The 22,440-nt window shown below is 41.5% G+C and overlaps 1 protein-coding gene across 1 annotated transcript in view; it reads left to right on the top strand.

The window, feature by feature from the left end:
• Window positions 1-22,440, top strand: part of ADGRA1 (adhesion G protein-coupled receptor A1) — a 305,286-nt gene that overhangs the window by 18,571 nt on the left and 264,275 nt on the right. Inside the window, exon 2 of the mRNA XM_028729853.2 lies at window positions 22,198-22,269. Coding sequence (XP_028585686.2) covers window positions 22,198-22,269 — 72 coding nt within the window. The remainder of the gene's footprint in view (window positions 1-22,197; window positions 22,270-22,440) is intronic.

The following is a 22,440-nucleotide window of genomic DNA, read 5'->3' on the forward strand; positions in this document are numbered from 1 at the left end:
TTCCTCCTGGTCTCGTGTGAGATGGCAATATGAGAAGGGGGGAAAGGGTATTAGTCCAAGATTTACTACATGCCATACAGGTTGAGCTAAACCATGGTTTATCATGACATGTGAACTAGCTCATAGTCCCAAGCCTAAGTACTGTACCTGCAGGGCATCACTTGGTAAGTTTGTAATAATTTGTTTATCTTTACCTCTAAAGAAAACATTCCAGATTTATTCCTCAAGTAATGTTGCTATTTTAATACAACCTTTGTTTAGGACAATGTATACTACTTGCTTTTGTTTTCTAGCATGTTCAGGTTGGCTGCACATTTTGTTGTTTTATTTTTCCTTCCATCCACTTCCCCTAAGTCAGGAACTGCAGTTTCCTGTGGTGAGTTTTTTTAGATATTCTCGAAGGAAACTGCATTGCTAAATTCTAAAACTGTCTATTTTGAGTTCAAAAGCACTTCTTCCTTTACGAAAATGTGATTTATATCGCTTAAAAATATATATTAGCCAGATAATGGTGGCCTTGTATGAAAAAAGTTTAACATTTGAAAAGTTTTAAAGGGCATTTAAAGATAAAGGTGCATTGTTACAGCTCTTGGAAATCTGTCCAGATGCTCAATAGTGTTGGGATAGCCTTTAGCCATTTGAAATATATTTTGTTATTGGAAGGATATAAAAACACTCTGAGCATATAAAATCTTTTGGCTGGTTTACAGACTTAACATTCCAGAACATTAAGGAGGAGGGGAAAGCCCTTAATTTTTTATTGAGAGTTCATGAAACTGTTAGATGCTATTGACAGAACTCTCCTGGGAACTGAGCAAATGCTACAAGGAGACTTTTATAGTGTGATAGTGTGTGTGTGTGTGTGTGTGTGTGCGTGTGTGTACACATACACACACATACGTACCCAGAAGTAAATCCCATTGAGTTGAGTGGGGTTTCTTCTGTAGGATTGCAGCCTCCTTGTTTATTTGCTTGGTGTATTTCTCCCCTCTAAAGTATGTTCAATTCAAAGATGAAGAGATAATTTGCTGAACTGGTAAATAATTTGGAAGCCACATGTTCTTGTGAGATGGTTGTGGTGCATTTTGCTACTGTAAGTGCAATTACTATTGTTCAGCTATTCTTTTTCCACCTTAAACAATAATGTGATATGACTAGTTATTTCTCTTGTGTTTGCAAAGAATGTATACTTGGGTTTAGTGTGAGTAATAAAATATAGCTAGAAGCCTTGGGAAATATAACAGTATAAACATTGTACATTCTCTAATAAGCTTGACAGGAGTGCTCTTAAATCACACTCCAGGCAACAATCTAAGTAAGTAAAAAGAAAGACTATGATCAGTAATTTTGTTTTTACTTTCCGGTATTAAAGTTTGCAAGAGGCACTAAAAACACACTTTTTCAAAAAGTCTTTGTATGAAACAATTTATTACCTGCTGGGTGTGTCTCTGGTCAGCAGCAATATTTGCTGGAGGCCCTTTCTGAGGAAGTGGTGGTAGCCAAAGTAGCTGACTAGAAATTGTTTAGAAACTGTCTATTGGCATTCCACTTTTGTTTATTCCTTCTTCTCCCCTTCTATTTCTTCTGCAGTTGCAGAAGGAGAGGTCTATAGAATTCTGAAATCTTTGCATAGCAAGAGCCCGGTGTGGGTGTCTTCTCCTTCCAGATATAGATACACACCTTGGGAAGGCAAGAGGTTTTCAGTAAGGTGAACGGATCACCTATCTCATGATACACAAACTTCTGTAGAAGAAAGGATGATGTGCTCAGTTTTGTCTTTAAAGAAAACATTCCAGATTTCTTCCTAAACTGATGTTGCTACTTTCATATAACATGTGTAGACTATTCGATTTTTGTTGTTGTTGCAAGCACAGTGTATCACAAAGTGCACTTGCTGTATTCCCCCCTCCTCATTTACATTTCACAAGAGCCCCCTCCTTATCTACATTTGGTCATCTTAGGCTTCAGGCTGTCCAAGAAAGCAACATTCACCATCTACCTTCTTTTCCTTCGTCTTTAGAGATGTTTGTAGTTGTGCTTCTTAATGTCCCCTTAAAGCAAGAAAGGGGAACTTGCTAATGAATCAACCTCATCCAGCAAGGCCATTGATCAAGCATGATAAAAGTTGCACTCCAAAAACTTCTAGAGGTCCACAGGTTCTCCACTTCTGCCCTAAATAATGACCAGCACCCCATCATTGATTTTCTGGTGGGTTTTTCCTTAAATGGTGTTTCCAACAATGCTAGGCCAAGTTGCCAGGCAAGACCACATCTTGAGTACATTGACATAATATACACACACAGGAAACATGCTTTTTATACTGCAACATGCCACTTGAATAAAACAGGGACTACATATGTGTGCACATATAATCACTGTGGTATTTATCTCTGTGCTTACTTTCATTGTTTGGTAATATTGTTGAGAGTTTACTGTTGGGATGGTGGATGGGGGTTAGAGAATATGATGACTGCTGGTGCTAGACAGAAGGTTTATAGAGCAGCTATCATGGTAGAGGGATATACGGTAAGTATTCTGGCCTAAGCACATGTCAGGCTGTGGTTCTATCACATGGGTAGCTAACCTGTGGCCCATGAGATGATGTTTGACTCAAATTCCCAGCTGTCTTAGCCAACATGGCCAATGTAGTCAAACAATATCAGGAGAGCTACAGGTTAGTCACTCTTGCCATCAGTGTTCGAAACTCCCATTGTTCCAGGTGCATTTTGCAACAGGGAATTTCATTAGCGCAAGCCGTTGGGGTACAGTACTATGCTTAAGATTTCAGATTAAAACTGCAGAGTGGAAGGAAAGGAGGACCTTTTCCTGCCTCCCCATTTCCAGCTGGTCTCTGAAGACTGGAGAAGAGACCCTTTAAAAAATATTAGGGGGTGGGCAGGGGAAGGACTAGACCATGTGAAAAATGACATAATATTTTAGCTGCAGTTCATTCATTTTCAGCTTTGTATTCTTGTTATAAAAAAGTGTGCCTAGACATTCCATTGTTGTGCCCATAACCTACGCTTAAGGTGCCATTTAGCTCCTAGCTTTCATATCTCAGTTTCTAACACTGCTTGCCATGTTCAGTCAGTTAAACTCTGTCCAATCCACACTTTCATGTAAATCAATATTCAACTTGATTAACTCGAAAAGCAAACAACTTATACATGCAAATGGTAAAATACTCAGCTGTAGAGGAAAGATAAACAAGTTTAGCTTTGACTAAGATGAAAGTGATGGCATGGATGAGTGAAAAGAAACAACAAATTCAGGTTATCCAGGCTGCAATTCTGGTGGCAAAGTGAGAGGGAGGTTTTTTCTTTTGAGGATAATTGGTCTAAAAAGGGCTAGATGTTCTACATAGGAGCAATGAAGGATAATAGATCCTAACTAAGGCTTTATGAGTTGCTAACAGATCAATGGTGGGAACATTAAGTCAGTTCTAATTACAGAGACTGCCGGGCAGGCTGCAATTTAACGATCCCTGGCAGCAGGCCCAAGTATCCCCATTGGCTGGTTGGGTCCACTGCCAGGTGAACACCCAAACAAGGACTGCTGGCATTGGCCAACAGCTGGCAGCTAGGCAATCCAGCCTGCCATTGGTCGGATCACTAGCCACAACACTGCCCACCCAGGAAGGTGAGCGGACTTAACAAACAATACATTGACTAGTCGAGGCAGAGCAGTTACTATTCTGACAATAGCAAGTCTATCTCAAAAATATATTCCCTTAATGCTGACAATTTCAAATATATTTCAGTGTATCAAAAATTTGAAAGCCATTTTTATATCATGGTGGCAAGTGAGTTACTAATTCTATAGCCTCTATTAACCTAGAGGTTTTGCATTTAGTACCAAAAATCATTTTAAAATACTTTGTAACCAATACTTTGCCACCTCTTTTGCCTTGACTTTCTATTCTTTATTTAAAAGAGACCTGTCGACTTTCTACCACTGACAAGAGTTCCAATTTCCATAGGGCCACGTTGGTCTCTTATAGTTCTGACTGTGTTCTATCCTGGCAAATAGCTGCCAGTTGCTTAGATTGTATGAGAATATTTGATTGTGTTCTAGAAAACAAGACACGTCGGGCTGACAGCATTGTTTTAAAAGAGTTTCAAAACCTATTACATCTGCGGGAATGGGGAAACACTTAGATTAACCAAACTTCATTTTCAGTTTATTGTAGCTCCAGGACATTGATTTCCTGCAAAGGCTTTGGAATTCCTTGAGGATATTACTGCCAGACTTTGTTATTTTTAAAAGCAATTTAGCCAACCACAGTAACTGTACATGTAAATGTTTCAGGAGGCATTGGGCAGGGTGGTAATGCTCACTATACTGTGCCTTCGTAGAACAAATGAAATACAACTTAATGGAGTATGCATTTGCTAATGTGGAAGAAACAAAGGCAGAATACAACTTGGACATTCTTGAGATGGGAAGAAAGTATTAGTGTGTGCACATGGGATCAAGTGTTAGGTGCTTGGTTTTTATTATTTAGGTAAGTGGCTAGAACACTGTTTTTTGGGAAGAATGATATCTGAGGTTTCAGATAGGGGTGAAACGAAAGGAACATCAAATATTGAACAACACACTTGGCTACAGTGCGATTTTTTAAGTACCTAAGCTGGTAGATTGCAAGTGTAGAAAAGGTATTTGATGCAGGGAATGGAAAGGTCAGAATCATGTTAGACAGTGGCAACTCTATTAGGAATGTCAAGGGCCGGATTGATTTGGAGACTGACATTTCCTTTCAGGTAGTGACCTCACATGTCAAAGTTTAAGCACTTTGGTCTGAGGGAAAAGTACAATCTTCTTTTTATCAACAAAGGCTAATGCATCTTGAAATGGAGAAGAACTTCCTGGGTTATATACTTTTTGATTAAATAGTATAATCGGCTTCATATAAACTCCATACATAGCAAGTGAAAACTAAAGGCAAAATCCTTAACTCCTATAAAGTAATAATTTAAAAATGCTAGCTGAAAAGAAGAGGCGGGGATAGTTTTGAGAATGTCATGGCAGGTGCTTGGAAGGATTGTGGGATGAAGATGGAATCAACCAATTGCTAGAAGGGACGACTGAATTTTAAACAAAACAGAAGAATTGAAATTATAACTTCAAGATTTAGAAATGTCATCAAGTAAAGGGCCTGATTCACTGACATAACCTTCCTCAGCACCAGCACAGGCAGCATCCAAATCTGAAAGATATTTGCAGCCTGAGATACTCTATGGTCCAGCAGCTCTGCTAAGTATAGTTAGGTGCTTGTCAATATTTTATTGAGTTTTGTTTTTAAACCATAACAGGGAGGTGAACTTAAAGAACAGCAGAAAGGGTGATAGAAGTTAAGGGGAGACTTTATTCTGTGTATTTTTGTTTTCAAGACAAAGTTGATGTAGATGATGAAATCTGGCCAGAAATCTGGCTGAAAACAGGACTGTGCCACATTTGTTTTGGAGGCCTTCTGGTCCATTGCATTACCAGCATCTTTAGAGCACACCTTGGTGTCCTCCTGTCACATGCCAATACCCTTATATTTCTGTTGCTGCACAGATCATGTGTTCTGATCAGTGGCGTAGCGTGGGTTGTCAGCACCCGGGGCAAGGCAAGTAATTTGCGCCCCCTAACCCGTGGATTTGCGCCCCCTAACCTGTGGATTTGCCCTAACCCCAGATGTTGCGCCCAGTGCGGCCGGCCCCCCCTGCACCCCCCACGCTACGCCACTGGTTCTGATACAGAATGAGAAAGCATGTCCTGTCATTTCTAACCCAAACCATGCAATGGAATGAAGAAATTTCTGTAAAGAATCCTATTTTCTTGTGCCGTACACATTTGCAGAATATGCCACACAATAGCTATCAAATATCTGCCTTGATCCAGCTGCAGTTGTGTGCATAGTTTCGAATGACAATATGCATCCTCATCACAAGGCCAACTCAGATGGTTCAGTGGAGTCTGAGTACTCATCCTATTGGTGCTCAGGCTGACTTGCATTGCATCTGTACTGAATATTTTTTGCATGGATTGAGTATTCATTTTAAGTGACTGGAAACTGAGAACCAAACCACTTGGTTTCATGGCTGAGTGGTTAAGGAAGGATGAAACAATAAGGATCACATGACGCAGAGGCCAAATACCTGAACATGTTTGGATACTGCACTTTGCTGCTGTTTTAGTGTGGTTTTAAAAAGTTTGGTTTAAGCTGAAATTAATCTGGTGTTCTCATTAAGAATGAATGTTCTAGAAGATGATGATCCTGAAATAAAGCTTTTGCTTTCGAGACATATTGTAACAATTAGAGGTAATCTTTTCTTCCCATGCTCTGATGTGTGTGGTTAAATTTAGGTGAAAGTAATAAATGGGGGGTGAAAGTTTTAATGGGGGGGAAATAAGCTTAATGTACCATTCCTGGCCAAATTGCACCTCTTTGGTATTAAGCTTGCTGACCCTTCCCTTTATTATACAGTATATTTGTTTCAACCCAACGTCAAAATAAAAATGCCATATTCAAATATGTTGCCAGCTCTAAATATTTTTAGCTGATAATCCACTTTCTTCCTGATCGGTCATCTTTGCAAAATCGTGTGGTAAACTCAGTTCTATGAATGCAACTCCTAGTGGCAAAAATCACACCATCAATGTACAATGTATCAACAGGTTTGGGAAGCAATTGCTTTTGTTGTGTGATAATTTGTATACTGCTTAAGCAGTTTACAAAGATGAGCAACCAATTGCAGAAGCATTAAAATATAAACACACATATTTAAAATATGTCATAAAACAATTCCATTAAAACACTACAGTAATTAAGACAGAGGAGATTCAGGTTGATATATCAAGGGAATACAGTGGTAACTCGGGTTACATACGCTTCAGGTTACATATGCTTCAGGTTACAGACTCCGCTAACCCAGAAATAGTACCTCGGGTTAAGAACTTTGCTTCAGGATGAGAACAGAAATCGTGCAGCGACAGCACAGCAGCAGCAGGAGGCCCCATTAGCTAAAGTGGTGCTTCAGGTTAAGAACAGTTTCAGGTTAAGAACGGACCTCCAGAACGAATTAAGTACTTAACCTGAGGTACCACTGTATGTCTTCAAAAGCTGCTTTAATTCCAATACGGTTGGGTCCTCTTATATTTCAGCAGTGAGTGAATTCTGTAACACGGGGGCCACCACTGAAAAAGCCTGACTCTCTCTCAGCACAGACCAAAATTTTTAGGCTGTGATAAGGCTAACAGTTTTCCATTTGCTGATCTTAATGCCTTTACTGAGCAGTGGAGGGGAAGGAGGTCTTTCAGGTAACCTGGTCCAGAGTTGTTTTTGGGTTTTATATTGTAAATAACAAGATGGTAAAGCTGGCTTCAGGGGTATTAGGCAGCCAGCACAGACCCCTTGTGGGATGCAGGTGGCGCTGTGGGTTAAACCTCAGAGCCTAGGACTTGCCGATCAGAAGGTCGGCGGTTTGAATCCCCGTGACGGGGTGAGCTCCCGTTGCTCGGTCCCTGCTCCTGCCAACCTAGCAGTTTGAAAGCACATCAAAGTGCAAGTAGATAAATAGGTACCGTTTTGGTGGGAAGGTAAACAGCGTTTCCGTGTGCTGCTCTGGTTCGCCAGAAGCGGCTTAGTCATGCTGGCTACATGACCCGGAAGCTGTACGCCGGCTCCCTTGGCCAGTAAAGCGAGATGAGCGCCGCAACCCCAGAGTCGGTCATGACTGGACCTAATGGTAAGGGGTCCCTTTACCTTACAAACCCCTTAGACAGGCATGCATGCCGAGTGCGAGAAGTCACACACTGTCTAGGCTATTACATTCTGCTAGCATGAGTTCTCTTCTTTCTCCTCATGCTACATGTCAGGTGACATGAAAAGGAAGAGAAGAAGTAAAACCAATACTGTATGTTGCTTTGGCTTTGTGGATAATTGAAAGGATATCACATTTGGAGCAGGGAGGGTGGAATTGGGTAAATTCTGGGAACAATTGTAGGAAAAAGCTGCCCTTCTATCCAGTAGTTGTCTATTTTAGAAACTCACTGCCTACTACTATCTACCAGAATAAAATTCATCCTTGTCATTAGGTTGTAGGGTTGTTTGTTAATGTACAGTTTCCTGGGTGTAAATAAATGTGTGCACACAACCATGTGTGTGTGTTCCAGAGCTTTTCCTCTGTCCTCTTCAATGTCATTCATAGCCTGGCAACAAGAAGATTAGTTTTGGAACAAATGCATTGCCTTGATTGTGTGGGGAACAAGAGTGCCTGACTGTATCAGGTGGGTAGGCAGAGATGGACATGTGCTAAATCTGAGGAGATGGGTAGCAATAAAGATTCCAATCCCACCCTTTCTTTTTTCTTTACAATGTTTGCTATATTAGAACTCAAAAACCTGTCGCGTTTTGTTGAAGGTTCCCAATTGGCCATGTCCAAATCCCTTAATGGTAAAAAAACAGTGTCAGCCTCAGTATTGACCCTCGTGGAGTGCCTATGTTGACAACTAGACTTGTCTCACTCTATGGAGGTACAGGTTGCAGCCACAGCAAAGGTGGCATTTTTCCATCTCCGCCGTATTAAGCAGTTGGTCCCTTACCTTTCATGCCCTGATCTGGCCACAGTGATCCATGCGATGGTCACCTCCAGGCTTGGTTATTGTAACTCACTCTACGTGGGGCTGCCCTTGAAGCTGACCCAGAAACTCCAGTCAGTGCAGAATGCCGCGGCGAGGCTCTTTACAGGGTCCTTGCCGTGGGATCACATTCATCCAGTGCTTTACCAGCTGCACTGGCTCCCGGTGGAGTACAGGGTCTGGTTTAAGGTGCTGGTTTTGACCTTTAAAGCTCTATGCGGCCTAGGACCCTTGAACCTATGGGACCACCTCTCCTGGTATGCCCCATGGGGGACCTTAAGGTCCATAAATAACAACACTTTGGAGGTCCCAAGCCTCAAGGAGGTTAGATTGGTTACAGCTAGGGCAAGGGCCCCAACTTGATGGAGCGTTCTGTCACAAGACACCAGGGCCCTGTGGGATTTGACATCTTTCCGCAGGGCCTGCAAGACGGAGCTGTCCCACCTGCCCTTCGTCTTAGACTCACTCTGACCCCTTATATGGGATTTGGTAAATAAATTTTCCCTTGGCTTTTTTGCTGGCCCATGTAGGACTAGCATGGATAACTCGCTCAGGTGAATATCTGATGTTTCCTCCCTTTACGGTCTTGATTTATGGGCTACTACTAAAATGAGACTGCATTTTAAGCCGTATTTTAATTAACTGTTTGTTTGTTGTTGTTTTCTATTATGTTTTAATGTAATTTATATTTGGTGTTAGCTGCCCTGAGCCCAGCCCTGGCTGGGGAGGGTGGGGTATAAATAAAATATTATTATTATTATTATTATTATTATTATTATTATTATTATAGTCATAATGTTTCCGGTCTCCTGACCATAGTAAGTAGTGTGTTGCATGTTCCTTACCTCTTCATCCTCTCCAACCCTTCTGTGGTTTGCTTCTTAAAGTAAGGTGCAACATTATCATTTGCATTAGTGCTTATCATGGTTAATGCTAACCAGGACTTCCTTCATGGGTTACAAGTAAATCTAGCTAGGATTCATCTTATTTAGTTAATTTACTCTTAGTTAGTTAATTTATTCTGCATTAAAGGAATCAGATGCGAAGGAGACATTTGCTTGGGGTTGGAGAGCAGAGCTATGGAAGTCTGCAGCAAGTGTCCAGCCTTTAAGTATTCCATTTCTGTGTTTAGCATTGCATCAAAAATCCCAACAGTTGCTGAGTCACATGCGTGAACCACTTGCAAGTGGCTATAACTCCACCTTTCTGCAAGTGCACCAGACAACAGGCATCACTTCATCATTGTGTGTCTTTGTGCATCTTTGTGTTACGGTGAAAACATTTAATGCAAAAAGGAATAGTCAAAATGTTACTTATATGTACAATATTTATTGCAATATATGTAACCTTTGTAGAATCCCTACTTCATGTTACTACAACTTGTCTTCATCCAGTCAACCCACTTCCACACCAGTGGCTCATAAAATCTGGCTACTCTTTAACAAAAACAAAATAAAAACAGACACATGATTTCTTTCTCCTAAGGTAAATAAAAATGCATCTCTGTTCGCACCTTTTGTGCCTGTAGGTTATGTGCATTCAAATAACTGTAGCACCTTTTTCTCTTGGAGGCTCTCAGAGCAGTTTTAAAGTACCTTCTTGTGAAGTATTTGACTCCCATAAGGATTCCGTGATGCTACATCCATTTCCCAAATAGTTTGACCAAAGCACTGGAAGAGTTAGTGATCTGTTCAAATTGAACACAGTGCCAGGCTAAGCTGGAAATGGAACCCCAAGCTTCGGGATTCCGCAGTTCCGTATTCACCTTTCACTAATACAAGTGGAAGAGAAGTAATTTATTTTTCATAAATGTAAATGTAACCCTAAACAGGATTTTAAGTTTCAAAAGAGCAATGCAAATTATTTCTTTCTGTTGAGGAAAGGGAGAATTTCAAATCACAGTTCCGAAGCTTGTGTTTGCTGTGTGTATGTGGAGGGTGTGGAGGGGAAGAATGGGAATTTTCTCTGCCCTGGGGCAGTGGAGAAATCGGTTAAATTCCCTTTCTGCTCTGATTCCATTAATTATCAGTCCACCCACAGCTAATGCTCTCTGCATTTAAGCCCACCAACCCACCCTGCACCCATAGATGCAAAGACACATTTGGCACCACTGTAATTTGGCCTTCATTCTCTGTGAAGCAGAATGAAATTCAAGCATAACATTGAGGTCAGAAGCAAGTGGCACCATAGAGATAGAATGCTTATGCAGCAGCCTTCTAAAGTGGGATTGTATAATGAACTTGCTAAATTTATTCTCTTTTCCTTTCATCAAGTATAGTAAACAACAAAACAGGTGTTTTCAATTGTTTCTGCCTTGTTACTGTTCCAGCTCCTTTACCTGAAGACTTACCATGACCTAAGGTGGAAGCAGTATAGTAGCACCTAGAACTATGTATCAAGCAATTGGAATCTTAAGTCTCCTAATTTACACTGCAATCCTTTCAAAGCCAATGAAACTTACTTCTGAGTAAACATGATTAGGATTGTAATGCAGGTCTCTGGATTGCCCCTCTTTGGTCCATTAATTATTCTACACCACTACTTGATTTGCTGAATCTGGGCCTTTTTGGGATAAGTTGAGGGAGAATTGTAAGAGCAATATTGACATCTTTGCTATCTGTAAGTTGTCCAAGCAAGGATGGAATGGTGTTCTCTCTTGGCTTTTTCTTTCATGGTTGCTGTTAATAAGGGCTGTCAGAGGGTAGGGTAGAAGAATCCCTTCTATTCTTGGCTTTTTATACACAGAATGGGGCAGAGAATGGAGGAAGCTTAAGGTGGAAGTACGGTAACCTGTGAAAAACCTGGGTCACTTGTCTGACGTGAGAAGACTTGGGTTTGATATTTAGCTAAGTTTTACCAAGAGTAGACCTAATCGATCTAACTTAGTCAATTAATTTCAGAGGGTCCACTTTGAGTAAAACTTGGTTGAATACCAGCCCAATATAGTTTTCAAGCACTGGTCCAGCTGGCACTGTTACATGTTAGCTGAATTAAATTGTTGGTGGTTTTTTTTGCCCTCCCCCAGCTTTGGGGGTGAAGTGAGCCAGAAAACTGAATAAATAAATATACAGACTTAATAAGGAATGTGGTGGGTTTTCTTCTTAGAACTGTGATATTATTTAATCCAGTGTATTATGATTTGGTAGCTTGAACACTGTCTAGCTCTAACTTTCTTTACCTACTGTTTATACTATCAGAGCAGTTTCCATAATCCTTTGCCAATGCAATAGCTTTCCCAGGTGTTAAATTTCATGGATACACTTGATTGCAGTTTTGAGGTTCTATGCAATGTTTTCCTGTCGTGACTGATGTATAAACCCGACCTTTAGAACTGGTAATATTTGTGCAGTCAAATTTGTCTTTGAGAAAACAAACAGAAATGATATGTTTTACTTGAATTGGATCTGTGGTTCAAAGGTTTATGAGTTCTTGACAAGTATTGTAGAATGGTCCATTGTGTTGCTTTTCTGAAATAGTTTAATTAGCATGATTTTTCATGGTTCTTCGGCTTGTGTGTTTTATTGTGGAACAACGAAGAGCTTTGTGCCTCTAAAGGCTGATAACTTGTTTATGTCATAAAGCTTACACTTGTTAGTCTTATGATCCTTTGCTGTTTTGCTATATCAGACTAGCATTCATATTCTAGATATGATTCTTAAATATGCATTTCAAATGCTGGGAAATGCCCTATTTCTTCTGTAATACACATGATAGCAAGCTGGCACTTCTGAAGTTTTAGATTTGGGAAGAAGGAGGCAGGCTGCTGTCCATGGAATGTCTACACTAGACCTTAGGCAAGCACCCATTTTAATACTACTTTGAGTTGAATTGAGACTGTTCTACACATCTGGCTACTTGATGTGGAGTAGTGTGCCGCTCGATGTTTTTTTATTTATTTATCCCAGAGCCAAAGATCAGCAGAGCTGGAATGGGATCACACATTTTCAGTGGTGAAATTAGCCAGAGCTAGTTTTCCTGTATGTATTCCTTAATTAGTGTGAATAGGACTTTACAGAGTTTCATGACCCCAGGAAACTTTTACAACCCAAAAAACATTTTTTTGCAAGCTTCTTCACACAAACTGCCTACACCCGTAATGCTAATTGAATATTTGAACTGGGCCTTAGTGTCTGGAACTTCTTATCTGCCCCAGCCTGTTTGAGTTTGAATTTGTTGACTTTCTGGAAACTATGCAAACTTGTCTTGTTAAGCTGATGATGATTCATACTGCTTTTAACATTTTATGGTGTTAATATTGTAGCTATAATTATTTGTTATAGGCATTTTAATTATACACATATGCCTCGATACTGGGCTTAGTTAGTGTGGGTGGTTGCTGTCCAGATCTTGACTCCCTTGAATGAGACTGGTATTCATGATCCATTTCCGTTGTAGTTTTGGCATGAAAACTTATGTTGGTCCCCCTGCATGGAAGAGTGTGTTCTCGTTGATTCTCCTTGACCTGTCAGTTGTCTTTGATACCATTGACCATGATACCTTTTGGGCTCAGCTGTCTGATTTGGGGGGTGGAGGGTGGTACTGCATTGTGCTGATTCCCATCCCCAAAGGAGCCCAGGGAAGCAATAAAGTAATAAAACCAAGTCCAATACAGACGCTCACCAGGAAATATATTCCGTTCAAAGGCTTGTTGAAACAGGGAGGTCTTCAGTAGGTATTGAAAAGTCAACATATATGATGCCTGACTAATGACCAAGGGAAGGGCATTCCAAAGGCCCGATTCTACATAGGACATCCATGTTACATACATGACTGGGTATGTAAGAGATGAGACAGTCTTTCAGGTGTCTGGTTCCAAGCTGTATAGGACTTTATACACCAAAACCAGCACCTTGAACTTAGCCAGTAGCTAACTGGTAGCCAGTGCAATTCTTTCAATAGCATGGTAACATGTTGATTATATTCTGCTCCACTGAACAGTTCAGCTGCTGCATTTTGCACAAGCTGAAGCTCTGATCTATGGTCTTTTCCTCATCTGAGGCCTCACAGAGGGCCTGGCAGATCTGTATTGGTAGCAGCCTTATACTTGGGTTAGACCATCACATTCAGTGTTGTCCACAATGACTGGCTATGGCTCTCCAGTGTTTTAGACAAGACACATTTCCAGTCCTACCTGGAGATGCCAGGGATTGAATTTGGACCTATTGCATGCAAATGAGATGCTCTCGCACTGAACTAGGGCCCTTCCTCCTATGCATGTACTCTCTCATAGATAACAGCTAGGCAATTTTGTAAATTATTTCAACTTCTAAAAAAAATAAATAATTTGTTGTTTTTCCCAGTAAGCAATAATAAACACACATAAATTGTGAATAGCAGATGAATGTGCACTCTTTTAAAGTAGCCCAGATGGATCAGCATCCCCAGAGATGTGTACATGGGTATTTTAATGATTATGTACACACTTTTTAAAATGCTAACATTTGCAGTGGGAAATGCAGCCAAGGAAATGCATTTGGCAAGTAAATGTGAGTTGCCCTTAGTGCATAAATATAAAAAAGGGTCAGTGCCACAGAGAAACTAAATTAAATGCAACAATCATGTAGTCAGTTTGATGTTCTGTACTTGAAGCTGCCTCCCATTTCTCTGCTGTGCTCTCCAGACAATTTGTAGCATAACTAGTGCTTCTGTCTGCTGAGGTTCTAAGAAGTGCAACAAAACTATGCACTTGCAAGGATGTGTAGAGCAGCAGATGGAGGACACAGCAGAAAACAGAAAAGTATATCAAACATTTTCCTGCTTACATCTCCCCCCGACTCCACTTTGAAACGAACCCTTTCCCTTTTTGCTGCACAAAAGCAAGAATAGCAAGAGGACTAGGAAAGTGTTGCCAAGGTGCCCCTGCCTGCCACCTTCTCAAAGACACAGCGAAGGAGAATCCATGGAGATATTAACATTTAAGTAGTTTAACTCTCTACAGGTGGGCCCTGGGATATTCTTACCAACTGAAATCTTTAGATCCTGGGCTGCTAGCAAAAGCCTTTGCTTGGAATGACAGAAAGAGAATACAAAGTGAAATGCAAGGCTGCTTCCAGACAAGTTGCTTCTAGTGTGAATAATCATTGCTCTTCCCCTGAAATTTGCAATTTGTCCCCCCCCCCCCCGTGTGCTGTCAATGATATTTGCCCTGTTTCTGTATGTGTGTTCAGACCGTTATGTTTTATCTACATCAGGGTGAGTTCAGGGCTGATGTGGGTGGGGAAGGGAAAGGCCCAGTTCATCTGGATGGCTTTTTGAAGCTCAGCACACATTCCCAGTTGTACCTATGGGAGCTTTGGGCTTAATAGCTCCCTCGCTGTATTTGCCTCAAGATTGCAGCTGGGAATGGAAGGGGTTAAATTCCTTTCCCCTGAATGTTTTAATACTGATAAATCTCCCAATTCATGCTATTGATTTTTTAAAATGATGTTGTTGCTTATTATTATTAACATTTAATAATAATAATAATAATAATAATAATAATAATAATAATAATTGTAATAATATAATGATATTCACCTTTCACCAGCAGGTCCCAGTTTAAAATTCAGAATTAAAAATAAACTAGTCACAAGAAGAGTAATTTCACATCTCAGGTAAAGGTGCATCTTCAGCATTTACCAAAAGTCGTATAGTGAAAAAGCCAGAAGGAATTCCACAATTTAGGGGCTGCCACAGAGAATGTCCTTTTCTGGGCTGTGGCCCGTTCTACTGGAGGTGGAACTGCCAAGAGGGCCCCTTCCACTGGCCCAGGAAGGTCCGTAGGGAAGGAGGCGTTTCCCCACAGCAATTTGGGGCCTAATGGTGTATTGTTGTTTGGTCCTATGGATCCAGAAGAATGAGAGAACTAACATTGTCAGGTGTCTTGGGGCCTATGATGCTCCTGAACATGCCTGCAGAACTGTTCCAGGACAACAATGCGCGTTCTAGATGTCTGTGGGAGGAATTCAGCATCATGTCATTATGATGGTTCAATCAGGATTGAGCATTTCTGCTTGCCATGCAGAATGAGCTCCCCTCTCCTCCTCCCCCTCACTGGGCTGTTCTGGGAGTTCTCCTGACTCCACCCCACCCAGACTGATTTTGGGGGGTGCAGGGGGAAAACAGTGCAGTTGTTTAGTTGAATCTGGCCCCTGGTGGACACGTTGCTGCTGCTGTCACTGCTGCCTAATGAAGACCACAGCAGAATTCCATCTTGCTGCCATCATCACCCAGTAAACTTCAGTAGAATGGGGAAGCAGGCACGACAGTGGAAAGGCCCAGCGTGGAGCTAAAGACCGCTTACCGTTTCCCAGGAACTGGGGAGGCGGGGGGCAAGAGTCCTCACCCGGCTGACTGTGGGGTTCTTCTGGGATATCCCACCTAAATGCAAATTCGAATTGGCCAGTCGTGACCCAGACTAGTGGGTGGGGTTTTGGAGACCTACCTGAGGGAGCCAGTCTCCACTTAGGTCCACCTCTGTGGCTTAAATTCTGACTGTGCTGCGAGTGGGCAGTGTTGTAATAGATTCTTTGTTGTGTTTCTTGCGGCGGACTAACATCCCTCTGAAAATGTCTACTAAATGTAGGTTAATGTGATCAAGTACATCAGATACTCATTTTGAGCAGCAAGCAGTTTCTTCTGCTGTTTCTGCCCCCCCCCCCCGAAATATATTCCTGCACTTATTACTTACTCTCTTCTTGCACTTCATCTTTTCTTTCCAGTGCATGTAAAGGGTAAAAGGTAAAAGGTAGGTACCCCTGCCCGTACGGGCCAGTCTTGACAGACTCTAGGGTTGTGCGCCCATCTCACTCTATAGGCCGGGGGCCAGCGCTGTCCGCAGACACTTCCGGGTCACGTGGCCAGCATGACAAACTGCATCTGGCGAGCCAGCGCAGCACACGGAACGCCGTTTACCTTCCCGCTAGTAAGCGGTCCCTATTTATCTACTTGCACCTGGGGGTGCTTTCGAACTGCTAGGTTGGCAGGCGCTGGGACCGAGCAACGGGAGCGCACCCCGCCGCGGGGATTCGAACCGCCGACCTTTCGATCGGCAAGTCCTAGGTGCTGAGGCTTTAACCCACAGCGCCACCCGCGTCCCGACCATGTAAAGGGTAAAATATACCAAATATTCACATATTTATTCTCCTGGTTTTGAAACTTCAGCTGTGTTCAGGACATCTTCATGTTCACATCAAAATCATGTTGATGTATTTTATTTGCTACTGGTTTTTGGTTTTGCTAGTAAATACTGTCCCAACCTATTGTAGCATTAAAACTGTTCAAATGAATTATATATGCCATGTTGGCACGTATGTTGCTTGGAAGAAATCTCTTTTAAAAATTTAAGATCTTTTACTTTTGCACAGTAGCACGCATTGTAAATGTTCCCATTCTTCCTTTTCTCTTGAGATGAATAATTTAAAATATATATGTGGTTTTTTAGAAAAACCATTTCTTGTGTAGGGAGCAAGTCATTTTAGAACATTCTCTGTTCAAGTTACAATATCCCACTTTAAAACTTGATTGCGTTAGCCTGTTGACAACAATACTATCATAGCTAAAGCTCATTAGTAGCATTATCTAGAACTTTTTAATATCATTGTGCCTCTTTGCTAATGGTATTCTTTTTAAGACAATGTAATTCAATGTAATTTATGATAAGCTATTAGGTAATGAGCAGGTTTGAGAAGTTAAGTACTAAAGAGCTGTGTGTTTATGGAAAGTGAACAAAAGAGGCAAGCAGATGTGGGTGAATTATTTAGCACAGCCTTGTAAGTAAGCCTATAAAAATTACTGCCCTCTTAAAATTTTTGCTCTACTACTAGAGCTGCAACAGGAGGGATAAGAAGCTCCTATTGCCTTGCAGGACATCTTCTGGAGAAGAAACCCTACAAATGTAGAGTGGAGTCCATAAGGCTGTTGAATGGCATCTTACATGCCTCCTTCCAGCAACTCCTGCAGCCAACCTGGTGGCAAATGTATTGCTTTGCTTTGCTCTGGACCACACGAGCGAGGCCGAGGGAGGGGGGCAGTTCTTGTCACCTGGGCAGCCCTAGCTTGTACTCCAGGATACTGTACACTGGGAGGAGGAAACCTCTTATTCAGGGAACAAATTGAGTCTACCTGTCCTCTTTATCTGAATCTTGGGACTTTCCCCAAGGCTACAACCCACCACTGGCCTTGCTTCACATATGCCTTTAGCATTCTTGCATGACTGGAACGCGGGTGGCGCTGTGGGTTAAACCACAGAGCCTAAGACTTGCCGATAAGAAGGTCGGCGGTTTGAATCCCCGTGACGGGGTGAGCTCCCGTTGCTCGGTCCCTTCTCCTGCCAACCTAGCAGTTCGAAAGCACGTCAAAGTGCAAGTAGATAAATAGGTACTGCTCCATCGGGAAGGTAAACGGCGTTTCTGTGTGCTGCTCTGGTTTGCCAGAAGCGGCTTAGTCATGCTGGCCACATGACCCGGAAGCTGTCTGCAGACAAACGCCGGCTCCCTCAGCCTATAGAGTGAGATGAGCGTGCAACCCCAGAGTCAGTCACGACTGAACCTAATGGTCAGGGGTCCCTTTACCTTTACCTTATGACTGGAATGTGACCTTGAAGTCTGATAATGGCTTTTATTTGTCCAGAGGGTGAACAGAGAGTGGTGTGTGTAGAAACTACCCTACAGTGCAAAAGTAAAAAATTATATTTATTACTCTGCCAACTGTTTCCTCTGGTTCCACCCATCATTGCCACATTGCCTCAGAATGTTACCCAGGAGAGGAATCTATCCTCAGGTTGGAAGAGCTTTTCCCATCTCAGTGATGTTTTGAGATAGAGGGTTGTTCCTGGTAAAATCTGGAAAATTGAATAGGACAGCTGGAGATAAATGGTGGCAGAGTGTGTTGGGTTGGCGTTGGGATGAACCAAAGGAAGAATTTGGGCAAAGTTTGATGGAAGAAATAGGAAAGTCAGAGGAGATTCGAGACGACCCTGGCAACTGTTTCTGATGACAGAAGTCTGGCTTTCTCAAGCCAGCGTTTTATTACAGGACATTCACTCTATGGAGTGAAAGTTGAGTCAGACCTAATTTGTGCATTTGAGGGGAGAAGGGTTGCCGCAGAAAACAAAACCACAAGTCCGCATGCCAAATCACTTGTGAGAAGTCCTTGCTGATGAGGTTCCAATGACTGAAATCATACCAGCACATGCCATGCAAAAACAGGGGTTGCTCTTGTATGGTTGGAACTGTTCCAGTCTTGTAGGAATTTATTTTATGTATATAACTGCCTTAACAGAGTTTGGTTTCAAGCTGCAACCCACCTACCCTTTTTGCAGGCAAGAACTAGGTCTTATTGTCCTCAGTGAAGAGTATGGGTTTGCCTCTATGCAAGGAAAAGAAACCAATTGTTGTAACTTGCTTGGCCTTGCCACTCCCGTGAAAGGCTTGTATGTAAAATATTGTTAGCTTGTGATTTACACCAAGCCAGGACTGAAAAGTAGAATATTTGTACCACAGATATTTATAAAAATCATATAGTTACAATGCTGAAAACAGTTTCCAATTATAATTTTAATTGGAAATATGTATGTGTATTTTGTGACATGGGGATGACCAAGAATGGGTCTCCATACCCAGATAAATGTGTCTTCCCCTGTTTCCTTCCCTTCATACATACTGGAGCTATTGCTATGGAGTACAGAACAAATCTTCTCAAACAAGCTTGACGTGTGTGATATAAGTGTCATGGAGGAATGAGTTTGTGTTAATACATTGCTATTTTGCCTTTCTCCTAAGGAGCTCAAGGTTATGTGCATGATTTTATCTTTACAACAGCCCAGTGAGATAGGTTAGGCTGAGAGACAATGACTAAGCCAAGTTACCTAGTAAGTGTGAGAAATCTAGCCCCAGTTCTCCCCAATCTAGCCAGTACACTACACTGCTGTTGGTTTGCATCCTGGAGTCTGTTTCTCTGACTCTCACCTTACTTTATGATGAATAAAAACCATACACAAGACCATTAGAAGCACTTGTGTTCATATTCTTTATTCCTGAATATTTGAAGTTGGGGGAGATACAACTCAAGATGCTTCTAATGTAGACTCTGGAAAGTATGTTCTCATTGTTCCAAATAAACTGCAGTCTATTAGCTTTTCTTATGTCTTTGCATAAAAGATGGGGAGGCTGCTATTTGTTTTAACATTATTAAAGTTTAATTGTAATTTAAGAAGCATAAAAACAATTTACAATTTTCTGTGACGCTTTCAGATTTTGTCTCCATTTCAGAGACAGCATCAGTCAGAAAGAAGCATATGACCCCCATTAAATGGAAAAGTGGATAAAAAAAGAATGCTGTTCTTTCAGTCACAAAGAACTTTTAAAAAAGGATCTTTTAGCTGCTTTTGTGTGGAAAAATGTACCAAGGTTAACAGATTCATTTTAATCTGGAGAGTTTTGACCTTTGATCAGACATCTGTCATGTAGCTTGCTTTTGGCCTTCATTAAAAAATTCCATCTATAGCCAGTTAGTCTATAGCATTCCTCAATTTAGGCCTCATACCCTTTTTATTATTCCGTTGCTATTCTCCTCACTCTTCCCCAACTGAAGGACTCATTGTACAAATGGAGAAAAACCAAGAATATTGGAGTACAAATTATTATTATTAAATTAAATTTGTATACTGCCCTATACCCATATGTCTCAGGGCAGTTCCCAAAACAAAGTTACAATATACGAAGCACAAAATACATAATAAGAGCCAAACCACAAAATGCATAATAAAAACAACAAAAACAATTAACAATACTAATGTATACACACAAATAAACAATACACTCCTTGACAAAAGACCCTAAACAGTACTCCAGCCCCCAAATACAAAAATCTGAATGAAGATTTAACAACTACTTTAAACAACTGCACCCTCCAAAGAAAACAGCACCCATCCAAGTTAATACCCCACCTGTTAAAACAAATGAATCATCAAGATTTCAGGGTGGTATACAATAATAAAATCTTGCGCACAGCGACTTAAAATATCATAAAATACATTATGCATTAAGATTCAAACTGATATCTCTAGAACTCTGAAGTCTCATATAAGCTTTTTTGCCTCAGTTCCCCCCAAAGGCCTAAAACTGCACTGCAAATGTAATAGAGCTATTTGAAATATGATAGCAGGGCCAGCCCACCCATGAGATGGGGTGAAGCCTTGGGCGTCCTGCCCACTCCACCACTGACATAGAAGGAGTGCCTGCATCAGTGCCAATTTCCAGATAGATTTCACTGGAACCCATCCTTGCTTCACTCTACTGCCAAGCAGCTAGGTAAGGGATGCTTCTGCAGGGATGCTGTGGTGACAGGTCGGGGCAGCCCTTCCCATTTCACCTCAAGCGGCAAAGCACGATACGCTGCTCCTGTATGGTAGACAATGTTCCAGTACACCCATTATTCCGTTCTGTTTCCCATCCAATATTCACAGGGCAGTAAGACAATTCTCTGACATGTTGACAGTGGCGTAGCGTGGGTTGTCAGCACCCGGGGCAAGGCAAGTAATTTGCGCCCCCTAAGCCGTGGATCTAGGTAGGGGCAGAGAGCTGCGAGTGCGAGCGCCCCCCCCAGATGTTGCACCCGATGTGGCCGGCCCCCCTGCACCCCCCACGCTATGCCACTGCATGTTGATAATTAATAGTCTCCGTTTCTACCTCATTCATTCATTAAATCTGATAAGTCATCTTAGTTTGACCTCTGCATGCTATACAAGAGGTTGCCTGTCTCACCTGTTGATACACAAGCAAAGCTATGTGAGTGCTTCTGTGGCAATTTTTTTAGGCACTATTTTTTGTTTGGCAGCATTCTGGTAGCAGTTGAGAGCTGGAGGCTGAGGGTCATGAATATTCTGGCACATCTCGAAAAGCGCCTTCTGATGATGGTGCTTCGAAATGGTGTGAATTGACTGCTGCGGCACAGCAAGAGATGAAATGTTGCTAAGGCAGTGGGGTTTCCTCAGCAGCTGAGACTTTCCTCTTTTCATGATGGGCAAGAGTTGAGAATTTTGTGTGTGTGCTGAACCACTACAAACATCTTGCCCATATTCTCATGTTGCCTCCACTGAAACTGATTCCATAGGATGAGGCCAATCAATTTCTGACCCTGTGCAAGAATTCCCAGTATGCATTCTGTACAAAGGGGAAATCGTATTTAATCTTGGTGTATCCAGCCATGCCGTGCCAGTAACCACAATGGAGAAGGCTTGTAATAACAGTCTCTGTAGGGGGTTTGCTTCAGTTTTCTTAACTGGATGGGCAACTGTTTCTTTTACTGTTGTGCATTCTGAAAACACACAATTTTATTCTGACTTTCATCACGAGCGGCAGCACATTTTATTTGCTGACTACTTGGTTATTAAACAGGAGCATGCTGAATGGTTTATTATTCTATATGTTCATCTTGGTCTTGTTTGCAGCTTTAAGGGAAAATGCAAATGGAGCAGAGAAGACTGTGATTAGTGTTTTACATAACTGTCACTTACTGTAATTACATGTTTTTAATCAGTAAAATTGCTTCCATGTTCTATTAACAAAATTCTTTCCTTTGACTCCCTTTCAGAATTCTGAGTAACAACAAGATCTTGTGGTTAAAGAACAACTCTTTCATTGGACTGAGATTCTTGGAGAGACTGTGAGTAGCTGTTCAGTTCTCCCTGTAACTCCCCCCCACCCAACCCCGAACCCTGTTTCTTGTAATCATTTGAAATGTTTAAATAAATATGCAGAACAACTCAGAAGCTCTGCAGTGTGTACAAGATTAGGGTTTCTGGGTCAGACTTTCAGAGCAATACACATAAAGAAA

This window comes from Podarcis muralis, chromosome 6 (genome assembly GCF_964188315.1).
Source record: "Podarcis muralis chromosome 6, rPodMur119.hap1.1, whole genome shotgun sequence".
Taxonomy (NCBI): Eukaryota; Metazoa; Chordata; class Lepidosauria; order Squamata; family Lacertidae; genus Podarcis; species Podarcis muralis.